The sequence below is a fragment of the Carassius auratus genome, chromosome 2, assembly GCF_003368295.1.
Source record: "Carassius auratus strain Wakin chromosome 2, ASM336829v1, whole genome shotgun sequence".
NCBI classification, from domain to species: domain Eukaryota; kingdom Metazoa; phylum Chordata; class Actinopteri; order Cypriniformes; family Cyprinidae; genus Carassius; species Carassius auratus.
This window is the reverse complement of record NC_039244.1, coordinates 14,618,980-14,634,269: the sequence shown is the minus strand read 5'-3', so window position 1 is coordinate 14,634,269 and position 15,290 is coordinate 14,618,980. Positions and strand designations below refer to the sequence as shown.

The 15,290-nt window shown below is 41.7% G+C and overlaps 1 protein-coding gene across 2 annotated transcripts in view; it reads right to left on the bottom strand.

Moving 5' to 3' along the window:
• Positions 1-15,290, bottom strand: part of LOC113117056 (chromodomain-helicase-DNA-binding protein 7-like) — a 60,310-nt gene that overhangs the window by 29,560 nt on the left and 15,460 nt on the right. For both annotated transcript variants that reach the window (XM_026285450.1, XM_026285458.1), the window contains exons 2-3: positions 9,655-11,657; positions 2,637-3,034 (exon numbers count right to left, since the gene is read on the bottom strand). In XM_026285450.1, the coding sequence (XP_026141235.1) occupies positions 2,637-3,034; positions 9,655-11,481 (2,225 nt within the window). In that variant the 5' untranslated portion in view covers positions 11,482-11,657. The remainder of the gene's footprint in view (positions 1-2,636; positions 3,035-9,654; positions 11,658-15,290) is intronic.

Below are 15,290 nucleotides of genomic sequence, written 5' to 3'. Positions count from 1 at the left end.
TCTCATGGGGGAAAGAGCCACATGCAATACAGCACTGAGGAGGAATCTTTTTAAAGTATTTGATGGCTGTGTGTGTATATGGAAAACAAACCTGGACGCACAGACACTCATTTTACCCTGGGTGTGGTCTGAGAATGACTATTTATAGTTGTACTTTGTCAGATAAGAATTCCAACAGACACGAGGACTTAACATCCAACCTAGTTTCCCATTTTCCACTTGCATGAAGAGTAACTAAACAAGGAAAAGATCCATTAAGACAAACAAACAGAAATGGGGGGGGGGGGGGGTGAATGGCATACATCAAATCTGAGATGTGCTATATGCAGCCCACTTTTTGAGAAATGGGGCCACACAGTTTAAAAAACTATCCACAGGGGCATGCCAACGCCACACATCCAGCTCTGTAGTATATTTGGTCAAATTCAGGCCGGCATGACTAATGAGACAGCATTGTGGACTAACTAGCATTGGGTGCCATTTTGAATGGAAACATCCTCTTCCCCTTTTTCACAAACACACACACACACGTCCCTCCTCCCCCTTCAGATGACCTACTGCTCTGGCACTGTGCTGCAGATGCGCTTGCTCGGCCCGGCCTTTTTCCTCTGGATGAAAGCGGCGGTGGAGTGACAGGGGTGGGGGAAGGGAAGGAGGAGGTTAAGGGGGAAGGCTGACACATTCCTCAGCCAGATCATGTTACTACCTCCGCTAGAGAAAAAAATGGCCATTCTAACCTTATTCCGCATATTCAGAATGGATGCATTTTCTTTTATTTCTTATTTGAGGGGGAAGGGGGTCAAAGGAAAAAAGGCATTTAAATGTGATAAGCATATGTTGTTTTAGGCCGTATTAACAACCGGACTGACTAATGACTTCACAGAACAAAAGACCAGCAAAGATGAGATGCAAGTATCTTTTCACGGGCCTCCAGAATGAAGTTTAGGTAACTAGCGAAGGTCTTATCAAAAAGGTGTCAAGTTTGTGGGTTAGCACTTGCAATTCAAAGTAAAATAAAGCTGAAGCAAGTCTTCGACATGATCAAATTCCTTGTGTCTCAAAAGCGTAATAAAACAGAACACCACCCATGACACCTCTGAACTGACTGAACTCTGATACAGCACCATCAGCTTGTACCAGATGTAGAAAACAACACGTTCTAAACATATCTACAGTTCAGTGAACTACATGATCACATGAGGCTTTGTGTCTCCAGCCACACGTTCACGAGGGGGTACAAACAATAAAGATGAAGAGCTCACGTTTGGAAGCTCAAGTAAAGATGGGGCACATCTGCAACATTTAAACTCTCTAACTAGGGGTGTAACAGTAAACGTATTCATACTGAATTTTTGGTACGGGGCTTTTGGATCGGTATGCATGTGAACCAAGCAAATACAACATTGTTTTAACCACTGCACAAGCGGAACTTCATCAGAAACTTTCAGATTTATATTTGGTTACTTTTGATAAGAAACAGTCTCATCTTTCAAATGATGTCCTTTTTTCAGGAAATTTTAACAGTAAATGTGTATGTGGCAACAGATCGCTGTACAAGTGCCAGTGCCATCATTTCTTCCTATTTGCTACACGTTTTAATGTGAAATAAACACGATTCAACATCTCAGACCTCATGTAATCGCTCAATCAGCATTTCAACTGTGGAAAGACTGCAACAAAACAGCTTGTTAACAAAAATATGTCACCTAGCATTTCATTTACCTCAAGCAAGTCAACAGCTCATAATACATTTCAAAGAAGAGCATTTAGCAAAATAATATACTACATACTCATAGGGCTGGGCAGTATGAAGGTATATATCTTTACTGCAGAATAAAGTGTCTATAGTTACAGATTTGGCTATTTTGCGTATTCCCAGTATGCAAATATATCTGCGTAACAGTACTATACTTGAGTTATATACACCTTTGAATGATAAGGAAACAAGCATGAATGAGAATGCATTATGCATTATGTGCAATTTATGATTGTTCAAGGGGGGGGAGGACTATTTCATGCTGTAACTGAAATATTTTCATGCTGTAACTGAAGGGCCAAGTTAATACAATAAGTCTGCTATGAACAGCATGTGAGAATATTATGTAGGCCTATTGTTTAAATCAAATGTATGCTTTAAAAGTAATCATAGCAGGTCTGCCCATTTAAACATCTGCGTTTAGCTTCAAATGCTGTCTTTGAAGACAGTATTCTATAAAAACTATTTGCATTCCGATTCTGACAGCCAAAGGTAAAAAAAAAAAAAAAAAGAAATCTTTCTAGTGAATTCTTTTCCACTTATTCTTAGTGTTTCTCTGCCAACACATTGCGCACACAGCTGCATGTGACATAACTGTGACATCTACGCCATATTGGTCTATAGTTTAGAACATAAGCTATGCATTATAACTGAATTTATTAAAAAGAACAATTTCTCCAGTAAAACACTGTTGAAAAAAATAAATAATAAATAAAATTAGTTTTCCCCTGCTGTACTGTAACTGTACCAAACCGTGACATCAAAACTGAGGTACATACCAACAGTCACGTGTGTACCGTAACACCCCTACTTCTAACACATAAAATGCTGTAGATGAGACATGATTTTTAAAGGCTACAAGAAGCTCAATTTCACATACCTGGACTTTTTGGAGCTCTTAGGCTTCGGTGTGACAGTCTTCACTTTTTTCTCCTTAGGTTCCTTTGGTTCTTTGGGTGTCTTCGGGGTTTTAGGAGTCTTGGGCTCTTTCGGTTCCTTGGGCTCCTTCTCCTTTGGTTTCTTTTTGCTCTTCTTTTCAACAACAGACTGTTCCATGGGAGGCAAAAGAGAGTCTCCCTCGTTCATCAGAGAAGCCTCACCACTGATGTCCTTAATCTCCTGGCCTTCGCTCGCCTTGGCTTTCTTCTTTTTCTTCTTTTTCGGCTTGAGCTCGCTCTCCGTCTGCTGTATGTCACAGTTGGCTGGTTGGAGGTTTGGGCCCGAGGCAGGTGTCTTACTGGATGTTATCATCTCCAGGGAAGGGTCTGATGGAGAATGCTGATGATAAGGAGAGACAGGAAGATGTGTTAGAACAAAGAATGAAGAAATAAAAGCAAGGCAGGAAACAGAATTAGAGGATTTCCTTCTTGCATTTTTGCATATCTCACAGCCACAGAGAAGCCAAACAAAGCTCATGGCATCACTGCATCACATATATCAAGTAGCAATTTTTTTTTACCCCCCCAGAAATGCTAGGATAAGTGGGGGAAATGTGAATAAACGCATAATCACACTTTAATGTACTCAAACAGCTGTCTCTGCTGCTGTTGGCCCTTAAGGCATTCCACATTACTCGGTTTGAGTCCCTTTGCTCCCATTAGTACCAGTGTTAGCTGTAGCTTGGTAGAATTAACGCAGCAACGGTTTTGCTTCTCTCTTTGCAGTTATCTCTGTTCCCCTCTCCATTCGTGGCAAAGACAGACTGACAGGAAACATTTTGGCAGCTGTGCTAAGTGTCCAGCTTCCCAGAGTCACTGCAGCAGATGGGCCTGTGGCATTATGACACTAATAAATTATATCTATACTATATAAATGCCTCATTTTTAGACGCCAGCAAACTGAATGCAATATGCTAAAGCTTTCAAAAGGCATACACACAAAAAAAGAAAAAAACCTGGCCTGGTGAAATCAGTTTCCATCCTGGCAAATCAGGAAGAATATTGTGTATTCTCTATAAGTCATGTGTTGATTCTAGTCTGGAGTTGTATTGCATACCATGCAGTTTGGTTTTAAAACAAAAGACTTTGTAAACCACATCATTGTGGTGATGAAATGCATATTTCCTGTAAACAACAGCATGAGAAATAAGGGTGCACCATGCATGCCAAACAGTGGCAAGGTCACAGAAAAGGCCCAACACCCAGTCCAAAGGTGATCGTTAGAGCAGCTGGAACAGCGAGTGTTCAGCCGTCACTTTAACGGATAAATGTCTCCCTTCTTGCCAAGCCTCCCCAATAATCAATTGCATAAATGACAATAGGCCTACCGTACATGCCCTCTGCATTTCTAATTTGACAGCAGCAGTCCTGAATACAATATGTTTAATATAGGATTTCATCTCTCGGAGGGCGAGACTGACGTGTCAGTTAATCTAGCAGGCAAAGTGCTCACTCGGTGAGCTAAATACTCCCCGAAGGAGCACTGCACTTCAGCTCAGCACGGCAGGCTTTTTGCAAGGCGAACCCATGAGTTAACACCCAATTCATCTGATGAAAAGCTGGCTCCCAGACACAGAGCCTAACCCTTGCTAAACTTTATCTTCAAGATTCATTGCTCACTGCTGCTGAACTTTGCAGTCTGCTTCTGGCTGAGAGCAAATCTAAATTAGCTACAAATTTATGGCACTGAAACATCTAGATACTGTAAGCTACTTACTAGCAGCTAACTACTCCAAATAAAACTCCCACAGAATAAAAACTTGATGCCAATGCACAGCAAAGGATTCTCGACCTCTGTGTCACATTAATTTACGAAGCTCTGAGGCTGTAACAACCTCTAAATTGGACAATGAAAAGATGCTAAGTTAGAGTTTTAACAAATATCAACAAGTCAGACAGTTACTAGAACATTTATGCACTTGCCATTTTACCCATTCTGTGTTGCAACTTCCTTTTACAACAATTTGTTTGCGCAAATTAAAGAGCAGCAAGTGCAAGCATAAGACAATACCCTCCTGGGGAATATTTAGTAAAGTACTGTTCTGCTAACATCTGAAGAGAGTGTGACAACTACGACGACATGCAGTTGCTGTCAGCACAGAGTCTCAGGAGGCTGGCACCTTGCATGAACTGCTTAAGAAATAAAGGAATCATAAACATGGTATACATTCATGGATTCCCATATGCACTTATATTTTAGTTCTTAAACCCCAGTGTGATGCTGTGAACACTTGCGCTTCGTACTAGTTTGACTGGAGCCACAATGAAGAGTATGTTCCATCGGATGAAGCACTGCTCTACTTAAAGGTCACATTCATTTCTCATCAAACCTCTCAATATTCCATGAGTGACACAGTTCTGCTGTTTAATTAATAGTGCGAGAGTTGAGTGCTGTACATTCTAAACTGTGTAAATGGGGGCTATGCACTGATCTATATATGAATTGCTCATCGCGTTCTAAACTGCCAAAAGGCAGTGAAGCTACCGGAAGTTTTCTATCTGCCATCTTACTAATCCCAACCAGCAGAGAGCACCATTGAGTCACATGCAAATCACTGACCGTTTCGAAACAAATCAGTCATGTTTTTCATGTTGTAAATTAATATTTACTTCAGGTGTTATCTGCAATGTTTATGGTCTTTTTGTGCAGGATACGCGACGTATTTAAAACCATTTAGGTCGGTATGTCTGCTGCGCACTGCAGACACAGGTGACCAATCCAGCACAAAATATAGCCAATTTTTTTATGTACGCAATTCAGAAATTATTAGATATGAACCTATAAGTATCAGAAATTAATGTTAATATAATAGCCTCAATATTCAATAGCCTCTTAGTATATTGCATTACAGTCCCTCCAGAAAAACGCGATTATGCGATCGCTTGATTTAATGCATAATCAGCCAAAGGCCGCATATTTATGCGGGGTCGGATTTTTTCAAATACGCCGCTCTTTTGCCGCAAAAATTGCCGATTTCAGGAAGCAAAATATGCGGGGCTAGCATGATTTCATCATCTCTGTATTTTTGTTGCAAAAACACACATATCATAGCAGAAAGTTGAAAAATTTTGCGTTTTCCCCCATTGCCATGGGAACATTTTGAAGTGATGTAATTACGTGACGTGAACATCATCTGCAAACCCCGCGGTGAAACCAGGTTGAAACTTGAAGCGCGCAAATCATTCTTATTTGCCAAAAAAAATAAGCACAAAAGAACGCGCAAAGCAGTTGTCCGATTTGTTACATGACAGTGGAGACAAATTATAGTGCGAGAACTTGCGAAAACTGCGGTTTGATGAAATCGAGAAAAAAAGGTGATTGCCCTAACACCCCCCTCTCACTAGGCTACTAACACTGTTGTAGTTTCATTCAGAAGTTGATGCAACTTTACAGTTGTAAGATTGCACTTTTTTGTTACAGAACAGTACCAAAAACTGTAATTATATTAGTAGTATGTCAAATATTAACGTTGCAGTAAGAGATTGCAACAAAAATATTCTGCGATTTAGTATGCTCGCTTATCATAGGAAGTAATAAGAAATTACTCTTTACATTAAGGTTGTAGCCTAGTGCAAAAAAGTTCACGCAATTTCATCGCATAAAATTGCAAAAATATCCCGCATATTCCATCCCATTTTTTAAGAAAATGTGCCGCAAAATCAAGGATTTTTGCCCGCAACAATCACAAGAAAAATCCGCGTTTTTCTGGAGGGACTGGCATTATACTGAAATGTAAAGCTTACCATCTTGAAATTAAGCTTCATGTCCTTACTGTATGAAGTCAGTTATTTCTCTGGATAAATTGTGTATATTTAACATCCTGATAGAGCAACATCTATTTCAGACTCTCCAAGACCGCACAAATAATTACTAACATTACCGTTTACATGTTGTTTGCTAAATAAATAATTTAACCAATGTTTAAATCATTACATGGGTGTTTGCATTGTTAGAATGTACATCGATACTTCAGATTTAAAAACATTGACTTGTTACGCTATTTTTTTTCTCATTAAATTCGTAAGATTTCTTATTAATTCAATGGAATGTATGGGAATACTAGGGATTACCAATATGATGACGGTGGCTTCACATTCATGATGTCCTGAGCAATCCAGTTCTTTATTATAGATCAGTGGGGCTATGCTTCTTTGATAGCTTGAGAAGTGCACACTGAGAAGTGTACCACATTTGACTTACCTCATGCCAACTTCAAGTATAGGGGCTAATATGAATAACAAAACAGAGAACTTGAACTATTTATTCCCGCCCCAAATAGTTTTCTACAACCATTGAAATTTCAGAAATTTGATGAGATAACCGGATATCAATAAATGTTGTCTCAGCTGGTCTATAACAGAGTAATGAAGTCATGATGTAAAGGAACTGACAAATTAATTTCATATTGTGACATACTTTTGAGTAAAACAGACCGTTTAAAAAAAAAAAAAATGTAAGGACCAGAACCTCGGTTGTGAATTGGAGACAGATCTGATATTGAGCTTGCAGTCATTTCTAAGAAATTATCAGTGTTAAGACTCAATGATTGGAGATGTCTATTATGTCGCCAGAGAGGTCTGCTGCTTCACTGTAAGATCAGTTATAAAACCAAGAATTGTGAGGTCATTTTTTAAAAATCCATTTAAAAAAAATGTTTTGGCCGATATAAAGCAGATAAATAATGCATTAGCCCATTTCCTTCAGGGAAACTCAAAAACAGCAATATTCACCATGGTGGATTTGAATTGCTTGAAATATTGGAATAACTTTGAGAAGGAAAAGACAGTTCAAGTGCAACAAGTGCAGGGGAAGTCGGTCATGTAGACTACATAAAATTATGAGAACATACTGTAAAATAATGTTATGGAAACTTTGTGCGGCTGCGTTTCAGTGCATTGTTATGCATGAGCACATTAACAATGGAGCCAGACTGAACAAAGTTAAGTTAGCTTGTGCATTTGCAGCCTTTGGTGCAATCGTATATTGTAATAGTGTTTATTTTACGGATATATATCGGATTTATCTCCTATAGAATTTGTTTGGTTAAGAGCACTTCAGTTTACCAGTGATCATCTGTAGCTCAGCGCATAGAGCACAAACAGCAGCACATAACATTAATATTTATGATTGCGACTGTCATATATATAACACTTACTATAAAAAGAATATTAAAATAAAATTGTGAATTATTTTGGTTTAGTTTTCGTGTTTAAGCGCGTTGTTGTGAGATTACATACACAACAGAAGTTACACATTCTGATTAGCATGTAACTTAGTTCAAGTTCACTTGTGCATTTGTCTTTTTGTACTTAAGTTGTAATATGTTTTGAATAAAATGTGCTTCCTTGAGTTAAATAAGCTGCTAGCAAAGCATTTCAGTTCACGGGTTTTCATTCAGCTCTTCAGCTTCAGTGCACGTCCATGAACGTTTCTCTCATGTAATGTCATCTCACAGTCTGATACGTCTGTAATAGCAAATCAACACATGCTGTTGTGAATAATTAAGTGAAGCCTCTTCTTATCGTAGGATAAGAACATGCAGTCTCATGAATAATTTAATAAGACGCGTCATCAATGTACTATAGCTCATGGTTATATCACAAATTGTGACGTCAATAAAATGTAGATTTTAAACCCAGATGATGAAAACAGCGCAAAAAAAGGTTAAAATTAACCAGTTTTCTCCAACAGTTAAAATTATTGGATGCTAACATTGTCTTCTCTGATGTGCAACACATACCACCTCTGCTAAAATCTCAGAAAAAGTAGTCCTGGGTCTCATGACCCTTTAAGTTCACTTAAATTAGAAGTTTATATTTTTTTTAAGTCTAAAAAGGTTCAAATTGATAGCTCTCAATTATACTATAATGGCTATAGTAAATGGTGTAATATGGGGGGGGGGGGGTTTAGACGGCCATTTCATAGAAATTTATCATGATTAATTTCAGAAAAAGCTTCGTTAAAATGTGTTAATTGTTTTATAATTTGTTTTTTAATCTATAGTATTCACAGATTAATTGTTCACAATAAGATCAGCAACATTAGCAAACTTCAAGTCAAATCACACCATAGTAGATATAAAAGATGTTAGGATTAAATGTCTTTAGGCAATTCATGATTGGGACAAAAAAGAGGTCTTATCTATAGTGAAAGTATTTCACTCAAGTCTACGTGCTGCATCTAGGTCACAAGTGAGGTGTATGAATTAATATTGACTGACCTTAAAAGTCAACCACAAAACTTTGATATCATCACACAATCAGCCAGACACCACCACTGACATTGAGCCATGGTTGTTAACGGTGGTATGAGTGAGATAAAGAGACACAAAAATGCTATGAGCAGAATGTGCTTGCTGAAATAACAGCAGCCATTGTGTGTGAATGGGTCACCAGAGAAAGAGGCTTTCAGAGCAAAACAAGCTAATGGCATCAGAAGCACGTGACACACACAGCTATTGAGAGCTGCTAACCTTCCTTTCCCACTGGCTCCCTCCTCCAACCTCCCAACAGGACGCATCCTGCTGTACGCCATTAACTCACGCATGAGTCCTCTGAGACAGGCAAAGCAAACAGAAAGAACAGAGCGAGAGAGACAGAAATGATGCCGACAGAGAGGGAGCAAGAGCAAGCGGGGAACGGAAGGAGTGCAGACGGGGGAGGAGAGTGATGCTTACTGCGAGCAGGAAGGGAGCATTTCCCCTTCAGAGTGGGAAGGGGGGAGGGGTGGGGTTTAGGAGATTAGCACTGTGGCGCCTGTGTCTTGGGGAGGGGCCAGTTATGCCGCGAGGAGCAAACAAACAGCTGCAAAAATCACTTTTCACACTTGTGGGGTACAGACAGCACCATAGCCGGTAAGAGTAACCCTCAAATGGGCCTTCTGCCACCCACGTTCACAACATTGACTTTCCAAAAGACTTTTAATGGTAATGGAAGGCATGCTTCATTTGCACAACTCACCTGCATGTGAGGCACTCTCTGCATGGATGGAGGCGACTGGTGAGGAGGTGCCAATGCATGCTGAGATGGAGGGGAGCTTTGGTGGTGCATAGCCAGATGTGTTTGTGACGGGGGAATTGAGGGAGGGGTGTGCACCTGCTGCAGCTGTTGCTGCTGGAAAGGCAATGGGGGTGTCTGCAGCTGCTGGTGCAGAGCTTGTTGGGCAAGCAGCCTTTGATCCTGCGGCTCTGTGTGGTTCGCACCTGGTCCTGCTGGAGGTCTTCCTTGAGCACCAGTGGCCCTGTGATTGGGTGACAAAGCAGCGTATATTTGGGTTGGTGGAGGATGTGGGTGTGAGGGATGTGATGCCAGCTGTTGGTGGGGATGCTGCTGAGATGCATTCATTGGGCAGGCTCCTCTCTGGGCAAGAGACATTGGGCCTTGAGATTGATGCGGCATGACGGGGTAGCCACCCACATCAGTTCCCAAACCTGCACTGGGTGGGCGGCCCTGCTGGGGAGGAGGGGTGCCTGCAGGGGTAGCCAGGTTCCTCATGGGCGACATGGAAGGAGGCGAGGCATATGATACCTGAGGTGGGGGCTGTAAATGCTGTTGCTGCAATTTCTGCTGTGCTGTAGCCTGGTTTTGAGCTGGATTTATAGGCTGGGTGTTGATTTGATTCACATGAATGGGCTGCTGGTGCATTGGTCCCTGTTGAGCCCCAGGTGATGGATAGCACTGGGGCCCTGTCGGGACAGGGTAGCGCTGCACCTGGGTCACGGGAGCATTAGGGTTGCTGTTGGTGGTAAGGCTCAAGTTGGGACTCATCCCTGAAGTGTTGGCTAATCCCTGATTAATGTTGCCATATGAAGGATAGGGAGGGTACTGCCCTGAGCTGTTTACAGTGTTAGAAGGGACTTGCTGGTTGTGCATGTTATATCCCATGTTTTGGTGGGGTCTTCCGCCCATGACCACCTGCTGCTGCTGTTGTTGCTGCTGCTGCTGTCGTGAAGGGCTTTGTGGGAACTGGGGGTTGTGGCTGGGTACAGTCTCTGGATGAACAGGACCCTGGCCAGGCCTGTGGAGAAATTGCTGATTGGGTAGCTGATGCTGCTGAGGAGGCTGTGCCGGTTGACGCATGGGGGGTCCCGATATGCCAGGATTCTGAGTCATCCCCACTTGACCCATGAAATGATTGACTTCCTGAGGGAGGCCTTGGGGAAAGTGGTTCATTCTGGGAGGTGTTTGGGTCTGGTTGTGGCCCTGCATGCCATAGTCACCACGGCCGATAAAAGGGCCCATTTGGTGGGCATGTCCTTGTGGTCCGGCAGGGCTGTGCTGGTGAGACGAGGCTTGTGGTGTTTGCTGCTGGAAAGGGGGTCTAACTTGATCGGACACCTGCATAGCTTGAGCACCCCACGCATTTCCACCATCTGAGAACGACTGGCTCCGTCCATCTCCTTGTGCTCCTGGGTAGACATGATGCCCTGCAGACCCTCCTGAACCAGGCGGAGGACCATGATAGCGAGATTGAGGGGAGGACATGCCATTTACTGGCCCGTTCCCCATCATCCGGCCCCCCTGCTGGTCCATTGGATGCATCTTGGGCTGCTCATACTGACTGAAATGATCAAAATGGTGGCCAAGCTTGGCCTGTCCAGGTACAGCAGGTGAGGAGAGGTGAATAGAAGAGGGGAGCTGCCCGTAGCCTTGGCGCTCATGAGGCATCTGTTGACTCATGGGATTTGCCTGACCTTGGGGGTAGCCACAGTCCCCCAGGCCCTCCAACTCATCAGAGAACAGATTCCCATCGTCTCCGAAGAGGCTCATCATGCCTGGGTCAGCCATGGCTGCAGAGCTCCTGCTATGCAGCCGAGCTTCAGAAGCAGGACAGGGAATGTGTGCTCACACAGAGGTGGATGTCCTCAAAGCCGCTAATCTGCTAACTAATCTGCAACATGTCACTCCATATTTCCTTAATTCTCTCAGAGAATGCAGCGTCAGGCAAAGTCAGGTTACAGGACCTGGAGAGGAAGGGAGAGAGAGAGGGAGTATTAACACAATAGCTCTAGGTGAGAGAAAGCCTCTTCCATTTTGTTAACTTTAACCACCCTGCAAAATTTTTAGCCAGTGAGTCACAGCTGTTGAGAGATGCAAGAACAGTTGAATGGTGGTGAGACAGTGTTATCGGTTTATTTATTTTTACAGTTAAATCAGTTGTAACGGACTCTTTGCCAACCTTTGATCCCAGCCCCCACCCTCTGTTCCTTCTGTTTCCAAACAAAAGGGCCATCACACACAGGCACCAAGCCTAAATTCATTCATTCTTTACAATTTGTTGATGGTGGGGAAAGAACAAAGGAGTTTAGAGTGAGGCTGCAGAAGCAGCAGTGGTAGTTAAACAACAGCAGCTGCCATACTAGGCAGGCAGATGTAGGAACACAAGCAGGCAGCCCACCTGCTCAAGTCAAGTCTTAAAACCAGCCCTGTTGCCAGATGCATTTTTGTGTTTCTGAAGCATTTTAGAGGAGTACGAGTAAGGTGTAAATTCATATACACTTTGATTTCCCAACCTGCTTATCCCAATTGAGAGGTAATTAGATGAGCAGGGGGAATTGTGTAGATGTGAATTAAACCTGGCAAGGGTGGGGAAAATGCGGCCTGCTAAGATGTCTTACTCTGCCACAACTATCTCCATGTGTGTATATGAATTAGTGAATTAATACGCACATGTAGGTTGTGTTACATATGTATGAGAGGGAGGTGGGCGAGGAATGTGCCGCCTCAACATCAACTACCCCACAAGATAAAAAATTTCCACCCTCGTCTCAAGCTCCTCCCGTTTGGTTTTCCATTCACCCAACCCCCAATTTTCCTCTTTCCCTAGGCCTCTCCAAATGCCTGCTAAAACGATCCTAATGAAAACTAGATAACTTCATAATGAGCTAGTAGTCATGTACCATGGCAGAAGGTGTCAATGCTTCCTGTAAGGCAATACCAAAGTATATAGTCACTGCTAAAAACTACACAAAATAAACATTCATTCCACAGGTAATGAAAAAGACCATAGATTTTTTTTTTTTTTTTATAAAAAAAGCAGACATCCCCCTTTGAGGTGAACTTAACCATTGTTAACTTTTTTTTTTTGTCCTGAAGCCCAAAAGGTGGTGACACAGGCTGATCATTCCAACCACAGCTAATCTTAATAGGAGGAGTGACTGGGAGGAGATGTCTGCCTGTGGGTGACAGCACCACAGCTTTAATCGCTTCACAGCTCTAGTTAAGAGCAGGAAGAGGAGTCTCAAAAATGCAGCCATAAATCAGTCCCTATTCACCAAAGTGCTATGCTACTCTTGCTGCATCAGCAGGGGAGGGTGGGAGATCCTACAGAGTCATGCAAAAAGCAGCAAATTTGAATCCCTATGATCAGATTTGGTGTCTATGCCGGCAGGCTGACCGTTCACCCAATTCTCTTTGGAGAGTGACAGATGTGGTGAAGTGCCAGAGTGGCTCCTTCTGGAGCACCACACCCCTCAGGACTGTACTGGGTGAACAACAAAAACTCTGGCAACATAACATCCGCCTGTGATTGCAGTGATTCATAGCCCAAGTTATATAGGGTAAAAAGCCTAGAGCATGTGAAAAGTGTGGTTTACTGTGCGACCACTGTGCTGCATAATAAATCTCAATAAAGGTCCACTCTGGGGCAAGTTATTGCCACAAGTCCCAACCCTTCATTGAGAATAACTCATGCTGGCAAGAAAAACTAGAGTATACTCAAGAGACACCATGCTGATCTGCTGGTCAGTTTAGACTAGTTTAGTTTTCTCTAGGGCTGGGTATAGTTTAAAAATGTTCAATAGATACCCGTTTCCTGAACAATACTTTTTTTTACCAATTTTATGAAATCCATTTTAACAAGACTACATATAAAATATCTATACATAAAACTATTTTTTCAGGTTGTTGAGGTTTCTACAGAAACAAAGTCTCCTGAACCACTGCACAAAGGAACAAAATGTAACCCACACAATAAATAAGTGCACAGCTTACTGCTGCAAACTTAAGATCCGTTACCAGTGAAGTGAAAAAAAAAAAAAAGTAGAATTTATATCTCTGTGTGTGGAACTGATAACCATTCTTTCACAACCGACTAAATACAGACTACTTCATTATAAAGAAAAATAAACAACAACTATGAAAAATATATGTATAAACAATTGTCAAAAATATCAAACTAGGTTAGTGGATAATTCGGCAGCAAACATTATTCAGGTCTTTTGTATGTGAAACTTGTTTTTGATATACTTCATATTCTGTGTGCAGTTCACAGCAGTGAGAGAAATTAATCGGTTCCAAAAAGTTTAAATTGATCATTACATTTAATGGGTATTTTTACCTTTGTAAAGCCTTTTTTTTCTAAAATTGTGAGTCATCTTTTGAGTCAAATTCTTTTATTTAATCAATCAGTTGAAATAAGACATTTGGGCTGCTACCAATAAGTAATAGCAATATCAAAATTCATCTTTGCAATGCAAAGGAAACACAGAAGCTGCATTTGAAGAGACATTTAGATGTAGGCCTATTTACACCATGTATTTCAGCTCAGAGAGACATGAATGCATTTAACCTGCAGTTACAAAAGCATTCATAATATTTAGTTTTTTAAAAATAAAAAACATTGAATACTAGGGCTGGGTATCGATTCAGATGTCCATTTGTAATAGGGCTGAAACGATTCCTCGAGTAACTCGATTGCAAAAAATGATCGAGGCAAATTCCTCTGCCTCGAAGCCTCTTTTAGTTTATTTTAAATCTCACGTCAGGTTCTTTCGCAATGCTTGTGACACAGCGAGTTTACGTCACCCACAAAGTGGAAGGAGACACAAGCGCGGAGTCTGAAATCGCATAATGCAAGGAGTCAGCAGTGTTTTGATTTGAGGGCGCGGACAAACGTAAAGAGAATGTCGTGGTGTGTGTCCAACTGTCAATTGCAAGATAGAGCTGGCATTCCACAACTAGGGCCCTATGATTTCCGCGATGCAGAAAACGCAGAGGGAATCGCGGAATCCAGTCATAAAAACGGATTTTACAGTTTAACGCGGGAATGGCACGGAATTTGCCAAATTTAGAATTTATTAAAAATAGGTCATTGCACTTACATAAAATCACGATATGGACTAATATCTGTAAATATTAAGCCGGAACAGTCCATTAAGATATGAATCCTGCATGTTCTGCGTGTCTCTGTTAATCAATGGAGCAGAAGCGTGTCACACGCTGAAACGCGCTTTATGAACACACACACTGAAACGCTCGCGGTGATTTCAGCGTCTGCTGTCTCACTAAATAAGGACGTGAACACATGAACAACATCCTTGTTTCCTTGAACAAAGTGTTCACGGAAATGACAGAGCAAGTGAGCTATCGTGTCATTGATGCGGAAGCAGTTCAGTTCATAGCGTGCAAGTAAATGGTGAGTTCTGTGAGAGAAAAATGGCCAAATGGCTAATAAAAAGACAATTAATAAAAAGCCTGCAGACAAAGTACAGTCAGTGTGGGGTGGTGCACGGTGCCATGTAATGAGAGGTACCATACTCAAGAACTATAAACTGTCACCTGGATACCTGATCGGGCAGATAGCTGGTCTACTGATC